Source organism: Phascolarctos cinereus, unplaced genomic scaffold, assembly GCF_003287225.1.
Source record: "Phascolarctos cinereus isolate Bilbo 61053 unplaced genomic scaffold, phaCin_HiC Scaffold_726;HRSCAF=1367, whole genome shotgun sequence".
NCBI lineage: Eukaryota > Metazoa > Chordata > Mammalia > Diprotodontia > Phascolarctidae > Phascolarctos > Phascolarctos cinereus.
Window position 1 is genome coordinate 409,093,295 of NW_027556098.1, and position 27,916 is coordinate 409,121,210.

The 27,916-nt window shown below is 48.3% G+C and overlaps 1 protein-coding gene and 1 pseudogene across 1 annotated transcript; both read right to left on the reverse strand.

Moving 5' to 3' along the window:
• Positions 1 to 2,985: 2,985 nt before the first annotated feature.
• LOC110198199 (cytochrome P450 2F1-like) lies at positions 2,986 to 9,909 on the reverse strand. The gene is given in 10 exon segments (XM_020972379.1): positions 2,986 to 3,315; positions 3,518 to 3,659; positions 4,317 to 4,472; positions 4,474 to 4,505; positions 4,780 to 4,921; positions 7,353 to 7,529; positions 7,680 to 7,840; positions 9,124 to 9,273; positions 9,417 to 9,579; positions 9,736 to 9,909. Coding segments are annotated over 10 exon segments (1,479 nt in total). The 3' UTR covers positions 2,986 to 3,133.
• Positions 9,910 to 14,149: 4,240 nt separating this feature from the next.
• On the reverse strand, positions 14,150 to 26,071 carry LOC110198284 (cytochrome P450 2G1-like; annotated as a pseudogene).
• Positions 26,072 to 27,916: the final 1,845 nt, after the last annotated feature.

Here is a 27,916-nt window from a genome sequence, read left to right on the forward strand (position 1 = left end):
TAAAGTAAACATCAAGGACCAATTGTAAAGGGACATAATAAGATTAAATCATTTACTTCTTGTATATGAAAAATATTATCAGTTCTTTTGTGACTGTTATTTTTATTTAGATAGTTTGAAAGAAAGGCTTGGGGGTAAGCTGAGTATGGTGGGACGATTAAAAATAAAATTGTGCAGGGAAAGATAAAACAGGAGCAATTATCTCATACAAGTGAGGCAAAAAAGGGAAAAAAATGATACAGAAGAAGCTAATGGGGGTGGGTGGGTAGTGCTGAAACCTTACTCGCATTGGGAATAGGTTAAAGAGGGAACAACATATATGTTGGGAAGGGTATAACAATCTTCCCAAACCTATGACTTTATTACTATAGGGACTTCCTCCATGAGAAGACCTCTACAAATACGGACTTGCTTGGGGGGCACAGGCTAAGCGATTTGACCAGTGCCTCCCAGCCAGTGTGTCAGAAATGGGAGCTTTTCATCCTTTGTCCAGTGCTGTCTGTCCTTTATCTGCCTTGGCAGATCTCTGTCTCTGTGCCTTTTTAAGAGTTTCTGCTCCTGAGACTCACTCGACAGCTAGTGAGTCTCTGAAGGTTGTTTGAGTGTTATCATGCTGAATCCTCAGCTTCCCCACCAGGGCTTCCATGGGCCTTCATTCCTAGGCACCTGTCTCAAATCCATGGTCTGGGGGCTTCCAGGTGCTTGCCAGCCTTCCCCGACCCAGATCCCACCCTGATCCCACACACTCAATCTCTTGGACACCTGCTCAGAAATAGACTGTTTATTCTCAGATAGCCAAAGAGGCAGCCTTGCTGGGAAGCCTGGTGCCATTGAAGCTGCTGGAGTAAGGGGAACCAGCACAAAGCCCAGTACTTGGGGTGGGCATAGGGAGTGAGAGGTGAAGGATAGAGGGAAGAGTCACGGGGGCTCAGAGTAGAGCAAGCACCTGATCCAGATCTTGGCAGACTGGGGTCCAAGCTCTGGGGCCCTGACCAGGCTGATCAGCCATGGCCAAGGATGTGGGGCTGGGTTCAGAATGGGAGGGAAGTTTAGGGACAGGGAGGAGAAATGAGAGACAAACAGGGGGAGACCAAGGGACAGAGAGAGGAAAGACTGAAAAACAGAGATGGGGAAACTGAGAGAGAGAGGGTCAGGGAAGACTGAAGAGATGAAAAGATCAAGGCTGAGAGGGGTGGAGGAGACTGATGGGGGAGATCTTGAAAAAAACAAAAGGACAGAGATGGGGGAGAATAAGGGAGAGAGGGTGAAGGAGGCTAAGGGAGAGAGGTGTGTGTGGGGAAATGAAGGACAGAGGGAGGAGAGGTGGAAGAATGGAGGCAGAGAGACTGAAGGACAAAGAGGAGGAAAAATAAAGGACTGAAAGATGGAGATGAAGGGCAGGAGGGTAGGGACATAAGAACAAGTGAAAGCAGTTAGAAGACAAAGTAGAAGTAGACAGGAACTGAGAGAAGGGGAAACAGAGAGAAGGAGGAAGATTGAAGAGAGGCAGTAGGAGATTAATGAGAGGGTGAGGAGGCTGAAGAACAGAGGTTACTTTTTTTTTTAGGCAATTGGGGTCAAGTGACTTGCCCAGGGTCACACAGCTAGTGAGTGTTATGTGTCTGAGGCCGGATTTGATCTCAGGTCTTCCTGACTTCAGGGCTGGTGCTCTATCCACTGCACCACCTAGCTGCCCCACAGAGGGTACATATTGAGAGAGAGAGAGAGAAGGTGGTGGGCTAATGGACACAGAAAGGACAACTTGAAAAAGAGACACAGAGAGGGTTATCAGAGGCTCAAGGGTATAAAGGGGAAGAGACTCAAGGCTGAAGAACAGAGGAAACCCGAGGAACAAAAATGGGGATGCCTGAAAAGAAGATGGAAAGAAAGAGGAAGAGAGAGGTGGAGGACACTGAAAAACAGCAAAGAAACTGAAGAGACAATGGGGAGAGACAAGAGATGGGGAGACAGTGGAGAAAGAGGGCAACACTGAAGGAGAGTGGGAAGCTAAAGGGAAGAGCAGAGAGAGCAGGCGGTTTGAAGAGGCTTCAATGGGCATCTAGCTCTACCTGAAAAAAAAAAAGGATGTCATCTGTTTGAGTCAGCTAGGTGGTGCAATGGATAGAATGCTGGCCCTGGAGTCAGGAACAGCTGAATTCAAATCTATCCTCAGACACTTACTAGCTGTATGACTGAGCAAGTTACTCCATTACTGTCTGCCTCAGTTCCTCACTATAAAGTGAGGATGATACTAGCACCTAGCTCCTGAGGTTGTTTTGAGGATTGAATGAAAAATGCTTCAGAAGATGCTTGGCACATAGCCACTTAATACACTGCCTAAGTGGTCATCCCTCTGGCCTGTCCTCGAAGACCTCCAGCTCCTTGAGGGAGGCACCCATTTCCCTTGGTGGACAGCTCTAGCTGTGAGGAACTTTTCTTCACATCAAATCTAAATTGGCTTCTTTGCAACAACTACAGGTTACTCTGAGTTCTGCCCCTGGGACTAAACAGAACAAATCCAATCCTTCTATCACAAGGTAAACACTATCTTGTTCCCTCTAAGCCTTCTCTGCTCCAGGCTCAGTATGGGGAGTTGCTATCAAAATGGGCTGCCCTTCTTTGGATGCTCTCCAGCTGCTCATTTTTGGTCAGGGCTTGTGATTTCATTCCCTTTGTGAGAAAAGTCTCTTTAGTAGGGCAGATCAGCACCTGCTCTTTGTCCTATGGTCTTTAGAGAGTTGGCTGAGGGCCACCAAGAGGTAAAATAACGTGGCCAGGGTCAGATGGTCGGTGTGCATGGGAGAAAGATCTTGGGGAGGGAGGGAGGGAGGGAGGGAGAGAGAGAGAGAGAGAGAGAGAGAGAGAGAGAGAGAGAGAGAGAGAGAGAGAGAGAGACAGAGACAGAGAGACAGAGAGAGAGACAGAGAGACAGAGAGACAGAGAGAGAGACACAGAGAGAGAGAGAGACAGAGACAGAGACAGAGACAGAGAGAGGACTAAAAGAGGGGACAGACTGAGAGATGTAGGGGAAATCAGAGTGTGTAGGAGGGACAATTGAGGAACAGAGAGAGACAAGGCAGGGTTAATGAGAGGGATGGGAATAGAGTGAGTGGCCTCTGGCCAGGGTGTGGGTTCATCGGGGCAGCATGCGGAGCTGGAAGGGTCTAGGCACATTGCCCAGGCCAGAGCTGAGTGGGGTCACATCAATTTCCTCCAGGGGGCACAGGGGCTGTAGTGTGAAGTTCTGCAGAATGCCCGTCAGGTAAAGGAACAGCTCCATACGGGCCAAAGGTTCCCCTAGGCACAGGCGTCGCCCTGCAGGGAGAGAGAAGCTGCAGATAGCTAGGGTCATGGGTGATCACAGAATGAGAAAGGGAAGGGACTTCCTGAAAGTCACACAAGCTGTAACTGGCAGAGCTGGGATTTGAACCCAGGGCCTCTGACTTTAGCACTCTTTGCATTTTACCATGGGGGCTTTGGGGAGCTTGGAGGCTGAGGCCTTGGGTGAGACACCCACCAGCAGAGAAGGGCATGAAAGCAGGACTCTTCTTGAAGTCTTGCTTGGAGTCCAGGAAGTGGGCAGGGTTGAACTCATTGGGTGTCTGGAACTGACTGGGGTCGTAGTGAACGGTGTTGAGCAGGGTGATGATCTCAGTGCCCTGGAAGGAGGGGGGAAGGGCTGGGGGCTGGAACACTTGGGTCCCTCTTCATGGGCGAAGGGGAATGGGAACAGTCTAGGTCTAGAACTGGTGAGGCTTAGGTGGGGTCGCAAGGATTGGGGGATGGGAGGGTCAGGGCCAGGTTTTCATTTTTTCTTGGCATCCCCAGTGCTGGGCACTGGGTCAGGCATATAGTAAGCAAGTAAATGCTTGTTACTCGATTGCTTGTCACGCTCCAGAAAGCTGGGGGGCCTGGCATTGCCAGGATTTGAGTCCTGGGCTGGGGGTGATAGCCAGGCTGGGAGTTCATTTAGGGTTTCAGAGCAGAAAGACCTGGGTCTGGGTTTTGTAACTGGGGGAAAGAGTCGACCCGTAGACGAGCTCAAGAAGTCTTGTCCCATCTAGGTGGAGCAGGTGGGGGAGGGGAAAGGATGGCAAGGGGAGAGGAGGGAAAAGTGAGGGGGTCAGGGCTGGGTTCTCGAACTCCTGGGTCCCACACAGGTCCGCCGTCGGGGCTCCACTAGGGCAGCATGAACCTTCGGAAGGCTGCTCGATTGGAGGCGAAGGGAGGAGAAAGCGGGGCAGGGAGGGCTGGGAGCTCGGGGCTGGGTTCCTGGACGCTCTGCGTCCTGCGGGAGTCCGCCGCTAAGGCCCCACCTCGGGTAGCAGGAAACCGCGGAAGGCCGTGTCGCGGACGACTCGGTGAGGCAAGTTCATGGGGATGACGTCTGCGAAGCGCTGCACCTCGTGGAGCACCGCGTCAGTGTAGGGCATGGCCGAGCGATCCTCCAGGGTCGGCCTCCGCCCCCGTCCCCACCACGCGGTCGATCTCCTCCTGTACCCGGGCTGCAGGAGGCACAGGCCCCCGGGCGCCACGCGCCAGTGAGCCAAGGCCCCTTCCCTCTCCCCTTCGACTGTCCCCTCCCCTCTAACCCCTCCGCACTTCTCTCTTCTCCTGGTCTAGGGCCAGAGGCAGGCGACTGGGCTATCTAGGGGCATGGAGGTGGGGTGTCTGGAGAGGCACGGGGACAGGGGCATGGTCAGTGGACAGGGGGAGCGAAGGAACGGGGCGGGGCAGAGCGCATGAGGTGCACGGGCACCGACAGAGGTAGGAGCGCACCCTGAATATGTGGATGCTTCATGAGAAGTAAGAAGCCATGGCGCAGCGTGGTGCCCACGGTCTCTGTGCCACCAAAAAGGAGGTTGTGCGTTGTCTTCACCAGCGTCTCCATGTGGAAGTGAGTGCCCGGCCTCTGGGCTTCCTGAGGACAGAGCAAGGCTAATTTCGCCCCACCCCCACCCCAAGCCAGAAATGTTAATCCTGACACCTGGGGCAGGTGGGGCTGGCAGGCTGGTGGGGGTGAGGGGACGAGTAATTCCCACAGCCCAGAATTCAGCCTGTGCTTCCATAGGGGTGTGGAGGGAAAGCCCAGGCCTCACATCCCCTTCCCTTCCTTCTCCTCCAACGTCCAAAGCCACTGATTTGCTCCTTCCCCCACCCCAGTGTCCCGGTGAAGTAGCACTAAGACAGGGGAGCCCCATTCCTTCCTCCATCTGAGGCGGGAGTTGGGGCAGATGTGGGAGTCTGAGACAAACGTCTGGTGGGGTGAACTGCTCCATCCCTTTCTAAGCCCCTCTTCTCTGGTTTTGTTTCTATTTCTGTACCTCTGTCTCTGCCTCTCTCTCCACCTCCCTGGCTGCAGAAATTACATGCTTGACATCTCCTCCATTCCCCTTCCTCATTCCCTCCTCTTTGCCAGACATATGTCAGGTAAACTGCCCGAGCTGCCTCCTGCTTTCAACACCTTTTTAACTGGAATGAGAACCAATTCTACTCGGCTCCACTTCCCCCACGCCCCTCAACCTTGCCACTCTGGGTCCTGGGCCAACCAGCCATATCCTGTCTGCCCCAACCAGAATTCACAAAGGACCTTTGAGGGCCTGGAGGGTTGGGATAGGAGCATGGCCAGCATAGGAAGCAGCTCTGACCTTCCTTCTCAACCCTTCCTCCTAGACCCTAGCTCCTTCCTTCAATGCTGAGCTCCAGGGCACCTCCAAGAAGTCCTTTCCTAATTTCCCCAGTTAATTAATGCTCCCCCTGCTTGATATTTGCTTTGTGTCAGTCTAAGGGTCTGTTCAGACCCCAAACAACTGGTAGAGAAAATCAGCTAAGACACCACAAATACCAATGGGGTTGATGTTGTCTCCTCCTTGAAGATAAAGATTGTTCAATTTTTGCCTTTGTGTCTCCAGTGCCTCTTACTATTCTGGGCACATGGTAGGCACTTCATAAATTCTCGTTTAATTGAATTGAGTTGAGTCAGAGGACTTGGGTTTGAATTCTAATTATTTACTGCCTTTGTGCCCTTGGACAAGTCACTTCCCTTCCTCTGGGTCTTAGTTTCCTCATCTTAGAAATGAGGGGGTTGAACTCAAAAGTCTCTTTCAGTGCTAAATCCTATTATTTAAACATGTAATGATGTCTATTTTTCGTAACAGTCTCAATTGGCAGGGGGCGGGGAAGGGCTCCCTGGGATCCTTAGGGTCAGGTAATCTCAGCTCCCCCTATTTCCTCATCATGGTGACCTTCTTGCCTGATTCTCCTCCTCTACTGACTCCATGTCCCCTCTTTTCTACACCCAAACCATCCCTACTTATGCCTGAATCATAAATTTGGTGATTCTTGGATAGACTTGGCAAGTGGCAGAGCTAGAAGGAATCTTAGAAATTGTATCCCACCCCTCATTTTACAGATGAGTAAATGAAGGCATTGCATGTTGGGGTGGAAAGACCTGAATGGAAGGAAGGGACAGGTGGAGAACTGGTATACTTCTCTGATTCTGGAAGAAAAATCTCCCAGGAACTTAGAGGTTTGTGGAATAACAGGATGGTGGTGGTGGTTGTTCAGTCATGAAACCCCATTTGGAGTTTTCTTAGCAGAGATACTGGAATGGTTTTCCATTTCCTTTTCCAGCTCATTTTATGGATGAAGAAATTGAGGCAAACAGGGTGAAGTGACTTGCCCAGGGTCACCCAGCTAGTAAGTGTCTGAGGATGGATTTGAACTCCAAGCCCAGGGCTCTGTGCACTATGGTGCCACCTAGCTGCCTAACAGGGTGGTAGGCTCTCAGAATTAACAGAATTTGAAATTCTCTGGGCTCATAGAAACTTAGACTCATAGAACTTTGGACTTCTAAAGTATTAGGGTAATAGAATGTTAGACTTTTCAAATCTTTGATTCTTAGAAGCAGAGAAGCACAGAAACATAGACTCAGAGGCTGTTACCAGAGTATGGTGACTAGAGCTTTTCTTTAGGCTGTCAAATTTAGAGCGTGCCTGACACTTGCAGCCTTTCAGCAGCATGGAAACAACAGTGTTCAGTGCTTATCGAGAAAAATTAAACTTAGCCTGAGTTTCTCTGTAGCCACTCTGATCCACTGAAAATGCCATGCCTCTTGAATGGGGGTGGCTTGTGCCATAGCTGGAAACATTCCTCCTTACAACTCTGCTCTGAATCATAGACTATGAGGGAATTTGAGGCTCTTAGGCAGCTGAATCATAGAGAATCAGAGCACTTGAATCTCTTAGAGACCAGAATCATAGATTCCTCAGGTGCTGGATATGGGAAGACCCTGGAAGTTCTTCCAGGGACCCTAGAGGGGGGCTGAGAAGGGGATCTGGAGAAGGCCCTACCTCAGCCATCTTGATAAGGAAGCAGTCAATAAAATCCAAGGGGTAGGTGGAGTCCAGCCTGGCCTGGTGCTCATGGATGCTGTGATCGATGAGGGCCTTCATGCACCCAAAGTTCTGAAAGAGGCGGTGGTGGGGGCCTGGGATCCATTTCAAGAGGCCAGGGAAGATGTTGTACATCTGAGTTGGGGTGAAGGAGGAAGAGGTAGTTTAGAGAGGGGTCTCCCCATCCTCCCTGTCCCTCTGTCCTCTGGGTCCCCTAGGAACCCTCAGTGGCCTCTGCAGTCTCCATCTTCTCCACCCCCTACCAGCTGTGTCTGCCCAGCACACCTCCCCCCAGGGGCTGCTCATGATCTTAAAGTTGTCATTGATGAGTTGGACAATCTTGAGCAGACGCTCGTCTTCGTAGTCAAAGCGGCTGCCGAAGATGACTGAACAGATGATGTTGGACACTGAGCGGCTGAGCACGAAGGTGGGATCAAAGGGGTCACCTGGGGGCCAGAGACCTAAAGGTCAGCAGGGCTGCTGGGTTACAGGGTAACCCATTTGCCATTCTGTGTCCTCGCATCCCTCCCAGCTCTGACATGCCATAGTCTGAGGTCCTTCTTACCTCTAATATTCCATGTTCTAAGGGCACTTTCTTCTTTAAGAGTCTCTATTCTAAGGACCCTTCCAGCTCTGACATTCTATGTTCTAAGTTCCCTTCTGTAAATGTGTACTTTTGTCCTCTTTCTCTAAAATGCATGGAGAGGCTTTGAACTGTTCCTTCTGTGGTTCTGAATAAGTTATGAGAGGCCAGGTAGAGCAAAGGTACAAGATACCTTTGGGGAGCAGTGTTTGGGGGAGGTTAAAAGTCATAGAACGATTGGAGGAGAGGGACTGACAGGATGATGGGAGCTGGAGGAACCGTAGCAAGCAAGTGAAAGAAGCCTGGGGCTGCCCTTAGGTGTGTGTTGGGTGATTTCCTGGCATTTTTCCCCATTCTCTGACTCACAGCAAGATGCAGCAACTCAGGTACAACAATTTATCAGAGGGCAAGAGTCCACTAAGTTGATGCAACCCAATACCACCTTAGACAAGAGAGCACAGCACAAAATGATGCAACAGACTACTGCACCATACAATAGCACAGTCTAACTGCAACATGCCGCTGATAACAAGTCCTGTCCCCAAATGCAGCAGATACCATCAAGTAAGAACACAAGGACACAAACATTTTGCAATGTAATAGAAGAGACAGAAGTACCAATAAGATACAAGGTAATTGACTTCATTGTAGGTAGGCAAAAATGAGCTCTAAACCACAGGACAGCAGGCTGCTAAGCAGCATGAAACCCTCGCAGAATGCAAGTTTCTTGAGAGTAGGGATTTTTTACATTTGCATTTGCATTTCCAGCACCTAGGAGAGTGCTTCATAAGTGCTTATCAGTTGATTAATTGTTTGTCTCTGGCAATAGCAATCACCATGCCCCACTTACCCTCGGAAGAAACCTGACAACCTGTGAAACACAACAAGCAGCTCTGAAAACCCACTGTACGGTATTTCTCTAAATAATATAAACTTGTAGGAACAAGCGTAGTGACAACGTACGTTGGTGCATAGCAGCAGCCCATGGAACATCAGAATGTTCTCATTAGAGGACTCCACTCTAAAACAGGCTGCCCTGTTTAGAGCAGGCAGGAGGATGGGGGAAGGGCAGGGGCTTGGTGAGTACCAGACTGAGTCCTATACCTCTCCAGGGTGTGTGTGTGTTGGGGGTGGGGTGTCACCTACCTGCAGTTTTTTTCAATTCCTCCAGAAGGAAAGCTTCCTCTTCCAGGATTCGCTCCTCAATGCTTTTCTTTCCCATCCCAAAATTTCGAAGGATCTGAATGGAAAATCGCCTCAAGACCTTCCACTTTTCCCCATTGGAGAAGGCAATGCCTGGGAAGAGAGTGAGTCTTGGCTCAGCTGGTTCCCAGTCCTGAGGACTCCTAAGGAAGGGGGAGGGCTCGAAATTGGAGCTAGGATTAGGGTCGGGTGAGGGGCAGGAAAAGGCTAAAGGGAAGCAGGGGAGGGGACCTCACCATTGCCCTTTGTGAAGTCATGAAAAACTGGATACTCCCCACGTCCCGAAAATTCTTCTGCCTTGTCCACCAGAGCCTCCTTGACTGCCTCATATCCACTTAGGACAACCACAGGCCGAGTGCCCAGGTGCACGGTGAATATAGGACCATACTCCTGACCCAGCTGGGGGAAGTGGAAATAGAAGGTCAATGGGGTAGAGACCCGGGTGTCTTTGCTCATTCCCAGCCTCTCTGGGCTCCTTGGTATCCTCCCTTCTTTCCATCCCATCCTCTCTGTCTTGTCCCCCAAACCCCACCTTTGCTCAACCTTGACCCTGACCTTGGTGAGTGAGGCCAGCATGTCTCCAGATCGGAGCTGCAGTAAGTTACCCAGCAGTGGCAGGGGTCTGGGCCCTGGAGGCAGGTGACCTTTGGTCTTGTGAGCTCCCTTAGCCAGTAGTAGACAGGTGATGCTTACTAGTAGCAGCAGCAGCACTGTTCCTATCCAGTCCATGTTGGAGGCTCCTGTTCATATCGGAGGGCAGAGGCAGAGGTTAGAGTGTTACTGGCCAGAGCACACCATCCACAGACCTCTTCTTTCCCTTCCAAAGAGCTGCCTGAGTCTCTAGGCACAGAGTCCTAAAGAGCCAGAGCCTGGAAACACATGAAGGCAACCAGACAGACAGAATAGGCAGCAAGATCCTGAGAGACAGAGACAGAGACAGATGGACAAATGGAGACTGAGAAACACTCATCCAGGGAGACAGTGAATAAGGGAGGCAGAAAGGCAGAGGGGAAAAGAGTCAGAGACAGACATAGAGAGGCAGGCTAACAGGGAGAGACAGACACCCAGGGAGAGACAGATATAGATAGAGGGAAACAGAGAGTCAGACAGACAGGGGTGTGGTTTGGGAATGGAAGAAAAAAGACAGATAGAAAAAGACTGAAAGAAAACACAGGGAGAGGCAGACACGGGGAAGAGAGATGGTTACATTGAGAGACTCAAAGAAGAGAGAGAGGAACACAGAGCAGAGATATGGAGGGAAGGAGGGAGGGAGAGAGGAAGGGAGAGAGAGAGAAAGAGAGGGAGAGAGAGAGAGAGAGAGAGAGAGAGAGAGAGAGAGAGAGAGAGAGAGAGAGAGAGAGAGAGAGAGAGAATAGGGAGGTGGAGGGATATTGGTTTTATTGATTTGGGTTTGTCTCAGAGAGAGAGAGAAAAAAATAAGATAGGAGTCATGAATGAAGAGACACAGGAAAAGATAGGGGAACAGATAACTAAAGAGAGGTAGAGACAAGAGAGAGAGAGATGAAATGGGAGAGAAAGAGGGAGGGTCAGAAAGACATATAGGGACAGAGAGAATCAGGGACATAGAAGAGGACACAAAGATAGGGAAAGGGACAGAGGGAGATAGATTGGCAGTAAAAGAGACACAAAAGAACAGGAACTGGTAAAGGATGGAGGAGAAACAGAAAACAGGGGAGAGACAAATAAAGACAGAGAGAGATGAGAGAACAAGACAGAGAGGAGGAGGAAAAGAAGAAAAAGAAGGAAGGAAGGAAAAGAAAGAAAGAAAATGAGAGGATGGAAAGGAGACAGGAAGAGGTTACACAGAGAGAAAGGGATAGACAGAGGGAGACTCAGAGAAAGAGAGAAAAGCAGGAGGAGGAACAGAGAAGGATCAAAAGTACAGAGATCCAATATTCATTAAGTTTGATGGGTTGCTAAATTGCCGTGTAACCCAGAGATAAAAGGCCCAAGACACCCGGAGAAAAAGAATGATTTAAGGAGAAAAGAAAACAGGAGATTCAAAGAGCAGAGATACAAAAGCAGGGAGACGGAGATCAAGTGATACTCCTCATGCCCCCCACCCGCACTCCCAATCCAAGGTACCTGCTGTGCTGAGGGGAGCCTGATCTAGAGGAAGAAGGAGCTGAGGTGTGTTTGGGTCAAGCTATCTTGTGTCTTATGTGGGTCTTAGCACCTCTGGGGTGTGGCTCCAGGAGGCCGCCCTTCTTAAGGCCTTCCTCCCCTCTTCCCCTCCCTGTCCCCCTTTATCTATCTAGACGCTGACCCTTAATCCCGCCTTGAATTGCCTTGAGCCCTTGTAGCCTGCCCTGGGGGCCTAAACTGTCAGCCAATTATTGGACTTAATCCCCAATTCCTGGCTCCTTAGCCCTTGAGCTTGCCTTGATTTCTGCTGTATCCTGCCCCCCCCCTTTCTGCCAACCCTCCTCAGGGAAGGCTTGCCTGTGGTCTAACCTTGGGCCTGCTTGCTTTAGCTGCTAATACAATATCAGGGACCTCAAGGAGACACCCCGCCTCCTGACTTCTTTTTGGGTAGGAGAGAAGGATGAGAAGAAAGAAAGAGGATGCTCCCCAGGGCCACTGGGGGCTTTTAATGCTTTCCCCCCTTTCTTTTTTAAAAATTCATATTAAAATTTTAATTTTCAGTTGCAAATTCTCTCCCTCCCTTTACTCCCTCCCCTACCCCTCAAGGATGCAAAGAAATGTGATACTCATTACATGTATTCAAAAAATATTTTCACATTAGGGCTTATAATGTGACACTGAAGACTGGAGAAATAAGGCCAAGGCCAAATAAGTCCAAATAAGACAGACTGGGGGGGGGAGGGGTAGCAGGTGGGGCGAGGTGGGGAAGGCATTGTGCAAGCTTGGGTTTGTCTGATGAGCCCTTTCTCTGCTGTTAAGTGATGGAGTTAGATCCTTTTCACTAGGGACTGAAAAGGGGATCATCCCTGCTTCTTTCTTCTTCTTCTTCTTCTTCTTCTTCTTCTTCTTCTTCTTCTTCTTCTTCTTCTTCTTCTGCTTCTTCTTCTGCTTCTTCTTCTTCTGCTTTCTTCTTCTTCTTCTCTTCTTCTTCTTCTTCTTCTTCTGCTTCTTCTTTCTTCTTTTCTTCTTCTTCTTCTTCTTCTTCTTTTCTTCTCTTCTTTCTCCTTCTCTTCTCTTCTTCTTCTTCTCTCTCTTCTTCTTCTTCTTCCTTTTTCTCTCTTTCTCTTCTTTCTTCTCCTTTTCTTCTTCTTCTCCTTTTCTTCTTCCCCTCTCTCTCTCCCCCTCCCCTCCCCTCCCTCTCCCACCCCTTCTCCTTTCCCCTTGTTATTCTCTGTATCCTCTCCTAATCTTTCTCAGTAATGGTGTCTCTAAGTGTCCCTCTAGCTCTCATGTCTCTATCTCTGCCTTTCCTTTCTGTCTGTCTGCCTATCCATCTCTGTTTCTCTCTGTCTCTCTCCCAACCTCACTGTCTCTCTCCCTATGTCTGTAGTCTCTTTGCCCCACTCTGTCACTCCATGTGTTTTTTCCCTGTCTCTCAGTCTCTGTCATTCAGTCCCAGTCTGTCCCTCTAGGTGCATTTGTCTCTGCCTCTGTCTTTGTCACTCCCTCAGCCTCACACTGTCTGTCCCTGTCCCTGTCTCTCACTCTTACTCTGTTTCTCAAAGCCTTACTCTGTCTCTTCCCATATGTCTCTCTCTGTCTCTGTTACTCTGTATCTCCCTGTTTTGCCACTCTCTCAGCCTAGATCTGTCTCTCTGTCTCTCCCAAATGGATCCTACATGTCCTTTGAGGACTTTCAGTAAGACTCAAGGCAGTTGGGAGTGGGAATAAGAGAGGGGGACTGGATGATCTACAGTCCCTTATTAGAGAGACAGCAGGGCAGGCAGAAGGATGTGGATGAACTCTTGGCCTGTGCTAGCAAAGCTTTCTTATGAAACAAAACACTTGGATACATGCAGAACATAAGGACTTTTAATTTTTCACAAGCGGGAATTGCCACTGACCAGCACCAGGCATCTGTTACCTTCACTGCAGCTGGATCTTGTCTTTGACTCAAGCTCTGGGGCCAGAATGTTGGAGACACATAGATGCCAACACCCAGAGGTTGAGAAGTCTGGGGTCCAAAGGAGGGAGGGATGGCAGCTGGAGGTCTGAGGAGCAAGGGAAGGAAGGATGGAAGCTTGAGATCTGGGGTCTGAGGGAGGGAGGGAGTGAGGGCAATTGGAGGTCTGGGGTCCAGGTGGCTAAAGGAGGAGTCAGTCATCAGGAAGGTTCAGAGGGGAAGGGAGCAGTAAAGGGCCAAAAGCGTATCCTTGGAGCAACACCCCGACTGGTTAGTTGAGCCACCATTCCCAGGATCGGATAGAAGGGTGGATGTGGGGGTGGGGTGAGGTGTTCTTGCCAATCCCCATAGAGGCCAGGTACCTGGCCAGGTGCCTCTCTCCTCTTTAAGCTATGGGGCCTTTGGACAACAGCCTGGGCTGGAGGGTCATGTGGCTTTTAGGAGGAATTCCCTTTTATTGTCAAGCTCTGTCATCTTACTGTAGGGGGCAGATGCTGGGAAAAGGTGTACATATCAAAAGAGGGATATAGGTCCGGGCAGGCTACGGGGTGGTAGAAGATTATTGGATTAAGTGTCTCAGATCTATCTCCTCTGGCAGAGCCGTGGGAGGGGAACTTGATGAGGAGTTGGTAGGGCTGGAGGTTCCTTGAGTCTTCTGAGCCTTCTCGCCTCCACTCTTGGAGCTTCTCAACTCTCCCCTTACGCTTGGCTTCTCCTCCCAGCCCACGGCCACCCCTTGATCCTGGATGGACTGGGCCAGGCTGGGCTGGGCTAGAAATGCAGAGAAGCAGAGGGTAGAGAGCCTGGGTTGCCAGGGCTCAACGTGAGTAGAAAATTCCCTTGGCTTTCAGTGGTCTTCTGGCTATCTAGCTGCCAATCTACTTCTAGGGGTAGAGGGGAGGTATTGAATGTTCAGCAGAAACTTGGGAGTTTGAGTGGGTGGCCCACAGGGCCACCACAGGGATTTCTAAGGGAGTCCCCAGAACTGAAGGGGAGGTTGGAAATGATGTGGTTTAGGTATCTAGGGTGAGTAGGGAATCTTCATGTTAGAGACTGCTGGGGTTAAGTGAAAGCAAGGGTGTAAAGGAGGCCAGATTCCTGGGGGAAACGAGGCTCCCAAAATGATGCGGATTCCTGGGGGCTCCTTGGAGTTTGTGAGGAGACTCCAGGGAAAGGAGGGTCTGTATAGGTGACTAAGGGGTTCCAGATCCCAAGAAATGAAGGGGCATCCAGAGGTGAAAAGGCCCAGGGTCCCAGATTAACGGGGTAGCAGATGGAGTTTGTAGGGCCTAGGGAGACTGCCCAAGCCCTGGGCATCCCTGGGCCCATCCATGCTTAGAGAGAAGTGTTGCAGGAGGCTTGTGAGGAAAATGAAGAGCTCGGTGAGGGCCAGGCTTTCTCCCAGACCCAGCTGCTTCCCTGGGGAGAGAAGAGGGGGACACTGAGGGGTGAGGGGCCAGGGGAGCCTGAAGAAGAAAGAGGGAGAGAAAAGAGACAGGAACCAGGAGAAGAGAAGACAGAGACAAGGGAATGAGGGGCACAGCAGAGGACACAGGAATAAAGAGGCTGAGAAATGGAGGGAGAGATACAGGATCTGAGGGGGAATATGAAGAAGAGAGGCAAGGGGCAGGGACAGGGAAGAGACTGAGAGACAGAGAAGGGCTGAGAGAGGGAGACTGAAGGTCAGAGAAGGAGAGATAGAGGAAAGACTGAGGGATAGAGAAGGGAACTGAGAGACAGAGAGGGGGGCTGAGATAGAGAAAATGTAGAGGAGAGGCTGATAGATGGGGGGGCTGAGAGAGAGACTGAGGGGCAGAGGAGACTGGGGAATGGGGAGACTCAGCTACAACCTGCAGAGAAGACCAGGAAAGCTTCATTCTTCTTAAATCTTCCTTGTTCATCCAGGAAGTGTTCAGGGTTGAACTTCTCCAGGTCTTTGAACCGAGTGTGGTCAAAGTGAGCTGTGCACAGCAGGGGCATGATGTTCAAATCCTGGGGGTATGGAGAACGAGAGATGGGGAGCTCAGAGATATGGTCCGAGCAGCTTCTTGAGAGCCACCAGGGCACAGAGGAGGGTGATCAGCCTCCCAGATGCACTGGTCTGAGGCTCTGCAAGGGGTTATGGCTGAGGTGCATTGGTGTCCTGGAAACTGAGCAATGGACTTGGAGTTAGAAGACCCAGGGTTCAAATACTAGCTTTGCCATTCACTACAAGTGTGAATATGGGCAGATCCCTTTCTTTCTTTAAGACTCAGTTTCCCTCTCTGTAAAAAACCCATAAAGTATGGGGGCAAGAATAGATGATTTCTGAGGGTCCTTCCAGCTCTAGCTTTTTCAAGTCTTGTGATGGTGTTCTGAGGTGTAATGGGTACAGCAGAACGGGCTGTGATTGGGAATAGATTACTGGCAGAGATGGAAGGGTAGTGGTGATAGAGTCTGAGCAGGGAAGCCAGGAGTGAGTTTTGCGGATGAGACAGAGCCTCCTTCCCATGCTGGGGCCCTACCTTGGGAAGGTGGTAGCCACGGAAGGTGGTGGGCTGAGTGACTGTGTGAGGCACTGACGTGGGGACAATGTCTGCAAAGCACCGGATCTTGTGGATGACAGTATCCAGATAGGGCTTTTTGGCCCGGTCCTCCATGCTGGGGAGCTGGCTTGGTCCAATCACCTCATCAATTTCCTCGTGGAGTCAGGCTAGAGAAGGGGACAGATGTGAAAAGAGTATAATTGGGGTTTTAAAATCTACCTTCTCACCCTCCCACCCCCAACCTTCCACTCCAACTGAGAACAGAAGAAAAACAAAATCCATTTCAAACATGTAGAGTCAATCAAAATAAATTTCCCTTTTGTCCAAGCCCCAAAATAAAACATTTGTCTCATTCTTCCCCCTGAGTCCTTCACCTCTCTATCAGCAGGTAGGTAGCATGTTTCATCATTAGTCCTCCGGAATTGTAGTTAATCATTATGCCGATCAGAATTTCCAATTCTTTCAAAGTTGTCATATCATCCATTCCTAATCCCAACACAGAACTTGGGACCTGGGGCATTGAGATGGCTCTGGGAATCCAAGTAAGACAGCTAGAGAGATTTCCCAATCCACTTGCTCGAGGAAGTTGTGGTGAGATGGAGGGCTGTTAGACCATCAGCAGAACTGGGAGACCTGGGTTCAAATCCCACCCCTGACACTACCCTGGGAAACTCCTTTGACTTTCTTGACTCTATGGGCCTTTGTTTCCTCATCTGTAAAATAAAGGGGTTGTATACAAAAATTTCCCTTTCTAGGCTTGCATCTATGATCCTAGGACTGTCAAGCAGAAAGAGACACTTGGATGTCTAGACGTCTTCCCATGGAAAGTTTAGGTGTTTAAAGCAACTTTGCAAGCATGAGAGGGGGAAGACATGACTAGACAGAAGTTTGTTGGAAAAAGATCTGGGAGTTCTAACGGACTGCTAGCTCAATACGAGTCAACAGGGTGATACTGGCAGAAAGGAAAGCTAGGAGACTGCATTAAAGCCAGGTGGTGAAAGGTCTCAAATACATTCCATGCGCCATATGAGCATTTGGTTCCAAAGGAGCTTGGAGAAAAGGAGACTGGGGGTGGGGTGGGGAATGTGGTAGGTCTCTTCAAACATTCGAAGGCCTATCATGTGGAAGAGATGTGTTCCATTGCCCCAGAGACAAAGCCAAGATATAAGTTCCCCACTCATAATAATAGCTAGCACTGATGTAGTCTGCAAAGAGCTTTCCACTTATCTCATCTTTTCTTCACAACAGCACCGTGAAGTAGGAGTTATCATTATGCCCATTTTACAGTTGAGGAAACTGAACTAAGCAGGTAAAGTGACTCACCCAGGGTCCTATAGCTTGTATATGTCTGAAGAAAGATTTGAACTTAATTCTCCCTGCCTCCAAACCCAGCACAGCACCATCTAACAGACTGTATTTACTACAACCCTACTTGGTACCCTTATCATCTCTCACCTGAAGTACTGCAATAATTGCCTAAATGGTCTCCCTGCCTCATCTCCCCTCTCCCCCCTCCAATTCAACCTCCCTCCGCTCAGCTGCCAAGGTGATTTTCCTAAAATCAGGTTTTTCGAATCTTCCTTCTCGAAAAACTTAATTGGCTCCCTGTTACCTCCGGGATCAAATAAATAAGTCAAACAAATCCTCTGTGTCATTTAGAGCTCTTCATAACTTGGCTCCTTCCAACTTTTTCCGACTTATGCCTGGCTCCCTACCATGAACTCCAGGAATCATCTACCCTGACCTCGTTGAAATTCCTTGAACACAACTCTCTATCTCTCGCCTTGGCACTCACTGTCCCCCACACTTGGGAGGGACAGCTGCCCCCTCACTTCCAGCTCTTAGCTTCCCAGACTCCTTCAAGGCTCAGCTCCAATCCCACCTTCTGCAGGACCCCTTTCCAGGACCGCCAGCCACTACTGCCTTTCCCATTCAGATTTCTTTCCATCTACTCTGGATAGATCTTGCTTGTACCTAATTATTGCCAATTGTCTCCCCCTCCCCCATTTGAATGTATGCTCCTTGGGGCAGAGGCTGTTTTGTGCCTTTCTTTTAAATCCCCAGCACTAGCACAGGACCTGGCACACAGAAGAAATTGGATTTGGAAGGATTTTTCACCTTCCACATCAGGATGTTTGAGAAGGATGAGGAATCCGTAGCGAAGAGTGAAGCTCACGGTCTCTGTTCTTGCGAAGAACAGATTCACTGCTGTCTTAGAAAGAGTCTGAGCATTGAAGTGACTCTGGGAGTTGTTCTTTTCCTGAAGGAGGGAAATATGAATCAGACACAGGTTGAACTTGGAGAAAGGGGGCTTAGAATCAAGCAGTGGGCTCTGCGTTAAGGTGCGGAGCTTTGTTTTTAGGGATCTTTCTCTAGGAGGTGTGATCTGAGTTTGGGGGTCCTATCTCTATGGGGCATTATGCACCCCCTGGATGTGGACCTGGTCTCCAGTAGCTGAGCAATAATAGGGCAAACCTTGTTTCTCTAGGGGCTCCTCCCTGTGTACGTGGGGAAAGGGCCTCCCGGGGGGTCTAAATTGCTCTGTCTTTCATGTATTGCTTGCTCCATTTTGAGCAGGAAACAGTCGATGTAGACCCGGGGATTGGCTGGGTCCAGGGAGTTCCGATTTTTAGCCACACGGTTATTGACAAAGGCCTCTAGCTTCAGGTAGCTGTGGAAAATCTGCCGGTGTGGCCCTGGGAGTAGACCCATGATCTTTGGAAACATGAAGAGGAGTTGTGGGGTGCCAAAAGAAGTGGGTGTAAGGAGGTAAAGGAAGGTCAGAGAGTTGGCAGGAGAGCAAGAGGGAAGATAGCATAATAACTCCTACTTCACAGTGCTATTGTGAAGAAAAGATGAGATAAGTGGAAAACTCTTTGCAGACTACATCAGTGCTAGCTATTATTATGAGTGGGGAACTTATATCTTGGCTTTGTCTCTGGGGCAATGGAACACATTTCTCCCATATGATAGGTAGGGAAGAAAGAGGAAGTTGTGAGGAAGGCTCTCAATCCCAGAGAGCTGGGGCCTTGAAGGACAGTCATCAGGCTCCCTTAAGGCCTTGTCTCTATTCCCTGTGATAAGGGTTTGGAGGACACAAGTCAAGGAAGTGATCGGACAGTCCAATCTGTTTTCTCTACTATTTAACAAAGCAGATAATTTCCCAGTAGGTGACTTTAGTATTATTATTTTTTTGGCAAGGCAATTGCCTCATTGAAAAGATGATAACATGTAGCTAAATCCAAATTTATTGGGATGAAATTTTGGGGTGCAGTCAGACCAGTCTTGGTTTGATGTCAAGATACAAGCACAGTTACTGAGATGGGCCCCAAGCACTTCCAACCAGAGCAGTTCCACTTGGCTTGTGACAGTATGTGGATTTGGGCTGGCTGTTCATCCACCTTGTATAAGGGCCAACTTACAAGCTGGGAGACAAGGCAGGAAGAGAATCCTGAAGAGGATAGCATCTCATATCTGCGAGAAGACATGGCCTTCTGATGCCCTCATCAGTTTTCCCTGATTCTAGCATTTATCCCGAGAAGGGATAAGGAGGGATTGCATTTCCATTTATAAAGTAATTCTGTTTTCAGAGAACTGGACCCTCTGGTGTTGAAGGAGACATTCTTATCTTCCCAATGGCCCGGGGAAGTGGAGAGGATTCTCCAAATGGTACTCTTAGCTAACTTTTGCGAGATGTTCCAGGATACTTGTTCTGATATACTTTTAAGGTCCCCCCTGCAATATTCCAAACTGCCTCCAACCAGTCAACAAACAGGATTAGGACCCGGTTTTTCCAGAAAGTAAAAGGAGAGGATTATTTAGGGAGTAGGTGACATGTTCTATAGTCTGAAACCAAGGAAAGAAAGATTGGCAAAAGACAAGGTCAGCAAAAATGCAAGAAAAAAAAGGAAAGTTTGAGCAATTTTTTTTAAACCTTTGTTATTCTTTGAAACCTTTGATTCCCATTCCCTCAGGCTCGTGGGCTTTATGTACTTTAAGCTGCATAGAAAATGATGGATAAACAATCTACACAGGCCTTGGCATGCTTTAAGAATTATGAATATGAGGCCACTCACATCTGTGAGACAGCTGGGAGGTAAAGTAAGCTCTATTACATTATGTGACTGGAAGGGAGAAGAAAGGGAGTGGTGAAGGGGCACAGGAGCTTCAGAGAGAAGGCTCTCACCCCCAGAAACTGGGACCTGGCAGGCACAACCAAGGGACTTGCACTGGCAGTGTCTCTGCTCCCCAACTTACTTGTCCCCAGAAGTAGCTCATGATTCTCCAGTTGCCATTGATCAGGGCCATTAGCTCCAGGAATTTAGGGTCATCATAGGCCAAGTGCTCCCCAAAGACCAATGAAGAGATGATGTTGGAGCCCGCACAGCTTAAGAAGAAGGTGGCGTCAAAGGGGGCCCCTTTTTGGAAGAAGAATTTCCAGGGATCAAGGAAAGTTTTATGGTAATTGGTGATCTCTAAGCACTTAAGTACCCTTTCCCTCCGGGGTCTTCTAATCACCCATTGATTTCTCCTTCTGAGGACTCTAAGTACTTCATAGCCCTTCCTAGGGATAGAGATAGCAGTAGAACATAGTCTTAGTGAGTTTCTTGGGGATGCTGAGAAGTCAGATAACTTAACTATGGTCACACAGCTAGCACAGTGTTGGAGGTCAGACTGGATTCCAGGACGCCTAGACTCCAAAGCAGGCCTCTACCCACCATGCCATAGGGCCTTTTGTCTTACTGTACATAGTAGATAGCAAGTGAACATCAGAAGACTCGGGTTTGCCTCTGACACATCATTGCTAGACTGTGAAGGTGGCATCCTGCTTTGCTGAAGGGAATTTCCTCATCTGGGAATCCCCCTATCCCTATTTTTTTTTGTTCAGTCATTTTTCAGTTTGTCTGACTTTGTGACCCCCATTTGGGGTTTTCTTGACAAAGATACTGGTTTGCCATTTCCTTCTCCAGCTCATTTCACAGATGAGAAAACTGAGGCAAACAGGGTGAAGTGACTTGCCCAGGGTCACATAGGTCTGAGATCAGATTTGAACTCAGAAGGATGAGTCTTCCCTTTAGGCCCAGCACTCCATCCACTTTGTCACCTGGCTGCCCCTATCCTATAGTAGTAGGCTTTTAATCATTGTTGTATTGAATGGCATTGCATGTGGTTTGATGGAAAGTGGGTTGGTTTGGAGTCAGAGTCCTGCCTGGCTCTGACATTTGTAGCAAGGAGGGCCTTGGAGCAAATCACCTCATCTCTCTTGTACCTGTGATCCTTCATCTATAAAACCAGGGGTTTGGATTAGATGGCCTTTGAGGGTCCTTTCAGCCCTAAATCCATAATTTGACAATTCTAATGGCTCTTGCCTCTCTTGAGAGGGATTGCTAAGCACCCATGTGCCCCCTTTCAGGGGATCTCGAGGCTGGCTCTCACCCCCTGTCTTCTGGAACTCTTCACACAGGCGTTGAGCTTCTTCATGGATTCTCTCCTCTAGGTTGCGCTTCCCCATGCCAAAATTCTACAGGGTGGAGATGGCGAATCTTCGGAGCTGCCTCCACCATTCTCTGTTTCCATACACAATCCCTAAGGGGATAGACAGAGAGGCCCAGCTCCATTTCTACCTCCAGTCCTCCCTCTGCCTCTCTGAACCTGGAGACCTCCACAGAGCCAGGACTAGGAGGGGGAGAATGAGAGTTCTGGCCCAGGACAGCGGAACGTGGAAGGTGCTGCCAACAATCGAGCATGCAGATGGCAAGAATAATTCGCACCTCCTGTGAGGTCTTTGCTGGCCTGGCCCCACCCTGTTCTCTCCAAAGCAGGTGCCCATCACCTCTGTTGTCCCCATAACCGAGTCTGTGGTCTCTCTCCTCACAGGGTCTTCTGTTCCACAGTGTCCCTCTCTCTTCCTTTCCAGATTTGTTTTTGCCCTCAATGTGTTTTGTTGCCCTCTGGACACAAAAATTGCAAGTTAGACCTTTAGGTCATTCCCCTCACCTGTTCCAGGAAATCTTTTTGCCTGAGTCCCAGTGACCTTTCTTTGCCTCAAACCCCCATTCCAGCAATGGGATCTCTTCCAACCTGGAGGGGTTCTCAGTCAGTTCCCTTTATGGAGGGGAGGGCCTCATTTCTCCAGCCAGATGAGAAGCTTCCTTGCTGAGGATCCATCTTGGGGCTGCCTCTACTCTGGCCATCAGAAGCTTTCCCTGGGCCGGGCATTGTGGAGGATGAGGGGCGGTCCATTGATGGCTTATTTTTCCCTAATGGGGATCTCTAAGTATCTTAGTTTAGACTTTCTCACCCACCCAAACAACTGACTCACCACCCCCATGGAACTCTCCACGGCCCCCAAACTCCTCAGCCCGGTCAATGAGTGTCTCCTTCAGGGCCTGGTACCCAGCAGTCACCACACATGGGCGGGAGCCCAGATGGAAAGTGTAGATGGGGCCATATTTGATGCTGAGCTGTTCGGGAGAGAAAGATATGTTTCAGATATGCTCTCCTCTCTTCTTTCAATCCCGGCTCAGACTTCCCCCAGCCCTTCAAAGTCTAGTCAAAGAGGAGAGGGCTCTTACACTCTAAATATACATATGCTGATTTTTAAAAAAAATTGACCTGAACCTGTGGTTGCATTAGTGTTTGGAACTCCCTCCATCGAAGGTTGATAGCTGTTCTGCAGTTTATAATGTTAGGGAGATGCCTAGAGACCCTGAGAAGCTAAATAACTTACTTAGGGTAACAGAGCCATTATGCGTCTGGGATGGGACTTGAACCCAGGTCTTCTTCATTCCAAGGTCTAAATCTCATCCTTAGAGTTTCTTAAATCATGAATTTAGCGTCATCCTTGGTTCTTCCCTTTTCCTCACTCCTTACACCCAATCGGTTGTCAAGTACTGCCAATTCTACCTCTCCAACATCTCTGGCTTCTGTTCCCTTTTCTCCATTCACAAACCACTGATCTAGTTTAATTCTTGCTCAGCTGGACTATTGCAATGATCCTCTAACTGGCCGCCATGTCTCTAGTTCCTCCTCTTTCTAATTCACCTTCTATATAACTGCCAAAATGGTTTCTGGCTTTGTTGTAGATCTGACCATGATAATACTCTCTCTCTCTCTCTCTCTCTCTCTCTCTCTCTCTCTCTCTCTCTCTCTCTCTCTCTCTCTCTCTCTCTCTCTGATTTTGAATTCATTTATTTCTTTTCATGTTATCTTTCTCCATAGAATATAAGCTATCTGAGACAGAGGTCCGATTTTCTTTTTCCTTTGTGTCTTCCTCCCCACTAGCACAGTGCTTGGCACAATGTAGGTGCTCGCTGATGCCTCTCTCTCCACCCCCTCAAAAAGTCTTAATGCCTCTCTGTGACTTCTACGATAAAATTTTAAATCCTTAAGGCTGGTCATAAAGCCTGCCACAAGTAGACTTCTGCCAGCAACTCCAGTCTAATTTCCTATTACTCCGCTTCCTACATTCTCCATTCTAGTCCATCAAGTCTACATTCCCCTTCTGACCTTTGCATCTTTGACTAGACTGTCCTTCCTGCCTGCAATGCCCTCCCTCTTCACCTTCAGCTCTTAGAACCCTTGGCTTCCTTCAGAGCAAAGCTCAGGTGCTACTGCCTTCACAAGGCATTTCCTGACTCTTCCCTAATAGTTATCAATTTCTCCCTCTTGAAATGAGTTTGTATATAGTCTGTCTGACTGACTCTACAATGAGTCCAACATTAGCTGCTATGGGTGCTAAGCAAACTGAACTGTGCACTTTGTAGAACACCTAGGTCTGTAGTGATCGGTCTGGAAATCTGCCTGGGTTAGGGAGAATGAATGAATGAATAAGTGAATGAATGAATGAAGATGAGAACCTACAGGCTCACAGTCATGGGGCAAATGTTTTAATATGCATTATTTTATTGCCTTTATTAATTCCATGCTAAGAATCAACTGCCATATGTAGATAGTAACAAAGTATTCCGGTCAATTCCAGTGGGGAGTTAGCCTCATTATGCCACAGTCACATGACTTGTGCTTTGTAAAATATTCACAATAGTCAGTCAATAAGCATTTATTAAGTGCTTGCTTTGTGCTAGGTGCTGGGGATATAATGACAAAAACTACTTAGTCCCTGCCCTCAAGGAACTTACTTTCTATTGGAAGGGAAAACACAGTACAGAAAAAGTTAAATACAAATTAACACAAAGAAATTTGCAAAAGAAAGGCACTGGTAACCAGGTGGAAGGGCAGGTTATAGGAGGTGATACTGGAGCCGAGCTTTGAAGGAAGTTAGACTCATTTGTTTAAAAATTAATCAACTACTTTTGACAAGCACTTATTATTTGTCCCTCACCAGTGTAGAACAATAAAATGAACAAATGTGCATAATTTGCCCCCCCAATCCCTACTTTAGCTATGTCCAAAAATGTATGCCATACTACATTAAATACATTACCTCCATGCCAGGATGGAATGGCATGTTTTGTCTTTAGTTCTCTGGACTCATGATTCCTCACTACACAACTCAAGAGTTCTAAAGTCTTTCAAATTCTTTTGTTTGTTTGTTTCCCCCTTTTTATAATGCTATTGTCATTGTACAAATTGTTTTCCTAGTTCTGAAAGCCAAGAGATATTAAGGAGAAGGTGGGGTAGCATGGAGATGATTCTGATTAGGTAAATCCACACTAATTATGTCCTTTAGACTTAGCCAATCAGTGCAGTCACCCATAAAGAATTGGAGATGGGGGATAGAATATCATCTACTCTCTGAGAACCACAGGAAGCTTGTCACTTCCCTAACATGCCCCAGCCTCACCCTACTCTGCCCAAGCAGGGCATAGAACCATAAATATTGGGATTAGCATAGAATTAGTTCAACATTTGAGCCTTCTCATTGAACTAGATCAAGTTACTGGTTAGCAGTGCCATCTAGTGGTTAAATTTGTACGACCTTGAGTACAATGGATGATTGTTTAATAAATGCACTTTGTCTGTTGAATTGCTTTAGGACCTTAGTCCACAGAAACTTTTAAAGACTATTTCAAGGGACTCAGGAAGACAGTAAAGACTGAATTGAATCTTGTCCAGGGATGGTGGTGATAGCGGTGTGTTTCTGCCCCAAAGATCCATGTCAGTCTTTCCATGCTCCTCCGTATTCATCATGTTTGTTGTTTCTTACAGCACTGTCATGTTCCATTGAATCCAGGTAGCACACTTTGCTTAGCCATTCCCTGACTGTTGGGCAGGCCGCTAGGTGGTGAAGTAGATAAGAGAGGAGGACCTGAGCTCAAATCTGGCCCTAGACACTTCCTATCTGTGTGACCCTGGGCAAGTCACTTAACCCTGCTTGCCTCAGTTTTTGCATCTGTAAAATGAGCTGGAGGAGGAAATGGCAAACCACTGCAGTATCTTTGCCAAGAAAACCCCAAATGGGGTCACAGAGAGTCGGACACAACTGAAATAACTAAACAACAACAATTGATGGACATCTACTCTGTTTCCACTGAGTTGCTGCCACAAAAGTGCTGCTATCAATATTTTGTTCTATGAAGGGATTTTCTTTTTATCACTGACTCTCTTGGGGAAGTCATTCCAGTAGTGGAATGTCTGGGTCAAAGGATTTAGACATTTTAATCACTTTGTCTCTGAAGTCAGAGGAGTTGAGTTCAAACACTAATTCTGACTTATTGGACAAGTTACTCAACCTTCCTGTGACTCAGTTTACTCATCTATAAAATGAGGGGTTTGAATGGGAAGAAGTTCAAGGTCTCCTCCAGCTGTGAACCTATGACCTCTAGGAAGTGAGAACTCAAAACTTCTTGAGTTAGCTCATTTTCATTTTGGATAGTTTCTAATTGTTGGGGAAATTTCCCAAAACATCAAGTTTAAATTAATTTCTTCACAGCTTCTGCCTATTTGGCTTTCAGTTCTGGGGCCAAATAGAAGGAATCTAATCCCTCTTCCACCAGTCAGTCCTTCAAATGTTTGAAAATTGCTATTGTATTTCACACACACATACCTTCTTCCCCATGTTATTTTCTTTGGGCTAAATACCCTCAGTTCCTTCAACTAATTCTCATTTGGCCTGATCTCAGGCCCTTCCCAGTCTTTCATGGAATGTGGCCCCCAAGCTCACCTGCTTCAGAGACTTCAGCAGGTCTACCACATCCACCCCAAGAATGTTTCCCAGGAAGGGCCAAGGGGCTGGGCCAGGGGGCAGCCCAGAGAACTTGTGATGCCAGATGCTGAGCAGAAGGTAGGCTGTGATGATCAGGCCCAGCACTGGCCTCAGACCCCCACCCACTTCCATTGCTGGGGAACTCTGGCTTGGGCACTGTCCTTGTATGCCCTGGCCTGGCCCTTTATTTGTCCTAACCTCTCGCATCAGGGTTGGGTAGGTGCACAAGTCAGCCAACTCCTGCCGGGGTCTGGGGATGGCCCAGCCAGATTCTGATCCACTAGTGTGCTTTCTACTACTACTTCTTTTGTGTGATTGTATGCATGTTCCCCAGGATGAGGGACTCCTATATCTCCCCTTAGTTGCCCAATCTCAGATCTGCTTCACCCCGTCTTCTTGCTGTTTCTGCCTATGACTGTTGGAGGTCTGTCTCCTCTCCCTCCCTCTGCATCCTGCCCTAGATTCTCTGCCTTCTCGAGCGTTAGCTCCAGAGCTGAAAGTATTGATTGATTCTTGGTTAGACTACTCTTTAAAAGAAAAACAAACTACATGAAGAGATAAAGATTCTTGCACTGCGGGAGGTTGTGGGGGTCTGTTAGCACCTACGTGGTGCTGAGCTGGGGTCCTAGTGGTGCTGTCTGGCATGTGCTAAGCCCCAGGGGGGTGTTTCTGCATTTCTCTGGGGCTTAGCCTATGGAAGTCTGGTCAATGAAGGATGCTGGTTTGCCTGGGGCTACGTAGTGGCTCTCGGGAGCCGGAGCCGGTTCCCCTGGCTATGCTAAGGCATGTAGAGGGTCCTGGTGTTGGTGTTTGCCTCTTCCACCACACTGGGGCTCAGCATCTCATACTGGTTTGCTGAGGTGAGGCTTGCTGCTGGCTTGCTGGGATGCTTCCTGTCCTGTACTGCACTCCCCTTTACCCAAGTGAGATGGACTTTTATTGCTGATCTCCCAAGTTTCTTGGGCTAAAAGATTGTTTCACTCAGCTTTTTGCTGGTTCTGCTGCTCCAGGATTTGTTTTGGGGTGCTATTTTATGGTTGTTTGGAGGTGAATATGGGAGAGTTATTAGCAATATACTGCTTATTCCACCATCTTGGCTCTTGGAAGAGGAAAACAAGAAATAATGATTCTTAAGAGTCAGGATACTTATCTGATGATGCCATGTGAACAGGATGATCCAGGAATGCTCCTCCATAGTTAGCAGTTTTAATGGGACAGCTTTACTGTGTCTTAAGTAGGGGGCATGGGATAGGCTCATCTGTATACAGGCAGTGTTTTGAGTTTTCAGTCTGGCTGGAAGTGGGAGGGATGACAGGATACCTTCGTAAGGCCCATTTTGAACATGATAATTGTGCCATGTGGTTAGTAAATTTATACTCTCTTCCCCCAATTAATCTTCTTAGGTCCTGGAGACCATCTATCATCCCATACTTTCATAGACGCTCCATCTCTAGACCCTGGGCATTCTCTCTGGCCATCCTCCATGTCTGGAACACTCTCTCCCTTCCGTTGTGACTACTGACCCCCCTGGCTTCCTTTAAGTCCCAACTAAAATCCCATTCCCTACAGGAAGTTTCCTTAGCCCCTTTTAATTCCTGTGCTTTTCCTCTGTTAATTACTTCCTATTATCCTGTGCATAGCTTGCTTTGTCTATATTTGTATGTCCCCACTTCTTAGATTGTAAGCTCCTTGAAGGCAGGGGTTGTCTTTTGCCTTTTTTTTTTTTGTATCCCTAGCACTTAGTGCCTGGCATGTAGTAGGCACTTAATAAATGTTTCTTGGTTGATTGATTGAAAATCTAATTTTACAAGATGTACCACACCCCCTAGGATTCTGAAAACACACCGCTTGGCCAGGGTCACCCTGGAGAACCAGTGGTGCCTCAGGCTGAGCAGAAGGTAGGAAGCAAAGGCTAAGCCCTGTGCCAGCCCAAGGCCCTTTGCCAGGCAGCTCTGACTCTCACTGACCCTATATACC